The sequence below is a fragment of the Charadrius vociferus genome, unplaced genomic scaffold (assembly GCF_000708025.1).
Source record: "Charadrius vociferus isolate BGI_N301 unplaced genomic scaffold, ASM70802v2 scaffold1710, whole genome shotgun sequence".
In the NCBI taxonomy this organism is placed as follows: Eukaryota; Metazoa; Chordata; class Aves; order Charadriiformes; family Charadriidae; genus Charadrius; species Charadrius vociferus.
In genome coordinates this window covers 34333-35797 of record NW_009646243.1, presented here as the reverse complement: position 1 = coordinate 35797, position 1465 = coordinate 34333, and the positions used below count along the sequence as shown (strand labels likewise).

The following is a 1465-nucleotide window of genomic DNA, read 5'->3' as shown; positions in this document are numbered from 1 at the left end:
AGCCCGGAGCCCCCCACCCCCGGGAATAGTTTAGTCCAAGCCCCATTGAGGGCAATGGGAGAGTCCCGAACACCCCTTCCGGTGACCCCTGTGGGTGTCCCCCTGACCTGTCCCCAACCGTGACCTTTGCCCTCTGTCCCTGCAGTGGCCCTGCTGTCCTCGCCGGGGCCGGAGAGCGTGCAGAACCGGGTGGCCCGCACCCTCGCCAACCTGGCGCTGGAGCCTGATGGTGCCCAGGACGTCCTCGATGCTGGTGAGTGGGGTCCCTGACATCCCCAAAGGTGTCCCCAGGGTCTGCGGGGGTCCCTTGGGGTGTCTTCAGGGTGTTCCGTGGGTCCCTTTAAATGTTTTTGAGGGTCCCTTGACTGTCCATGCGGTCCCCTAGGTGTTCTCAGGGGTCCTTTGGGTGTCCCCTAGGTCTCTTGGGAAGGTCTCTTATGTATTCTTGGGGTCCCTCATGCATTCGTGGTGGCCCCGGGGTCCCCGTGTCCCCTGATGGGTCCCCTTGTCCCCAGCGAGTCTGTCCCTTAACGGCTTTCTCCTGGACCATGGGTGCTGAGATGTCCTCAGGGTGTCACCTGATGGGTGCCATGTCCCCAGAGGGTGTCCCCAGCATCTCCTTCAGTGCATTTCTTATCACTGTGGGTAGTGGGACGTCCCCAACCTGTTGCTTAACGTGCCTGTACCTCCCCAAAGGATGTCCCCAATGCTTTCCTCAATGGCTTTCTCATCCCTGGGAGCACCAGGACATCCCTCGGGGTGTCCCCTCGCCATCTCTGTGTCCCCGAGGCCACCCCTTCATAACTCTGCCCCCCACTTTTGCAGGTGCCGGTCCCCTCCTGGTGTCTCTGGCCGCCTCCTGCGGCACCCCCGAGTGCCTCCACAGCGCTGCCCGTGCCCTCCGCATCTTGGGGGCCGCCCCGGCCCCCCGACGAGCCCTGGGACGAGCCGGTGCCATCTTGGCCCCCCGCCTGGCCTCCCTCTCCCCAACCCCCCCCGCTTGCCTGGCCCTTGCCCGAGCTCTGAGGGGTCTCACTGACAGCCCCGGCCCCTCAGCTGACGACGTGGCCCCCGCTTTACCCGTCTTAGCCGCCCTGGCGGCTCACGCCAAGCGGGACCACCGCCAACCCGCCTTGGGAGCCATTGCCAATGCCTGCGCCCGAGCCCCTCTCCGACCTGCCCTGGGGGCCGCTGGGGCAGTGGAAGCAGTGACGGAAGAGGTGAAGAGAGCATTGGCATCACCAAACGTTGCTGGTGCCACCGTAGCAGTCCGGGCACTCTGCCTGCTGTGCCGGGAAGCTGTTAACCGGGCGAGGATACGGGCGGCCGGAGGGTTGGGGCTGCTCCTGCGCCTCCTGGCTGAGCCCCGTGCCCGACCGTGGCGTCCCCGCGTCCTCCTGGCTTTGGCCGCTTTCGCCTACGACCAAGAAGCGTTGGTGGCCCTGGAGGGTCGCGGGCGCGTGCC

The 1465-nt window shown here is 66.1% G+C and overlaps 1 protein-coding gene across 1 annotated transcript in view; it reads left to right on the top strand.

Annotated features, from left to right (window-relative positions):
• Positions 1–145: 145 nt before the first annotated feature.
• The window catches only part of ARMC5 (armadillo repeat containing 5), a gene marked incomplete at its 5' end in the record, with an annotated part of 6630 nt that continues 5310 nt past the window's right edge, over positions 146–1465 (top strand). Inside the window, 2 exons of the mRNA XM_009882011.1 lie at positions 146–253; positions 826–1449. Coding sequence (XP_009880313.1) covers positions 146–253; positions 826–1449 — 732 coding nt within the window. The remainder of the gene's footprint in view (positions 254–825; positions 1450–1465) is intronic.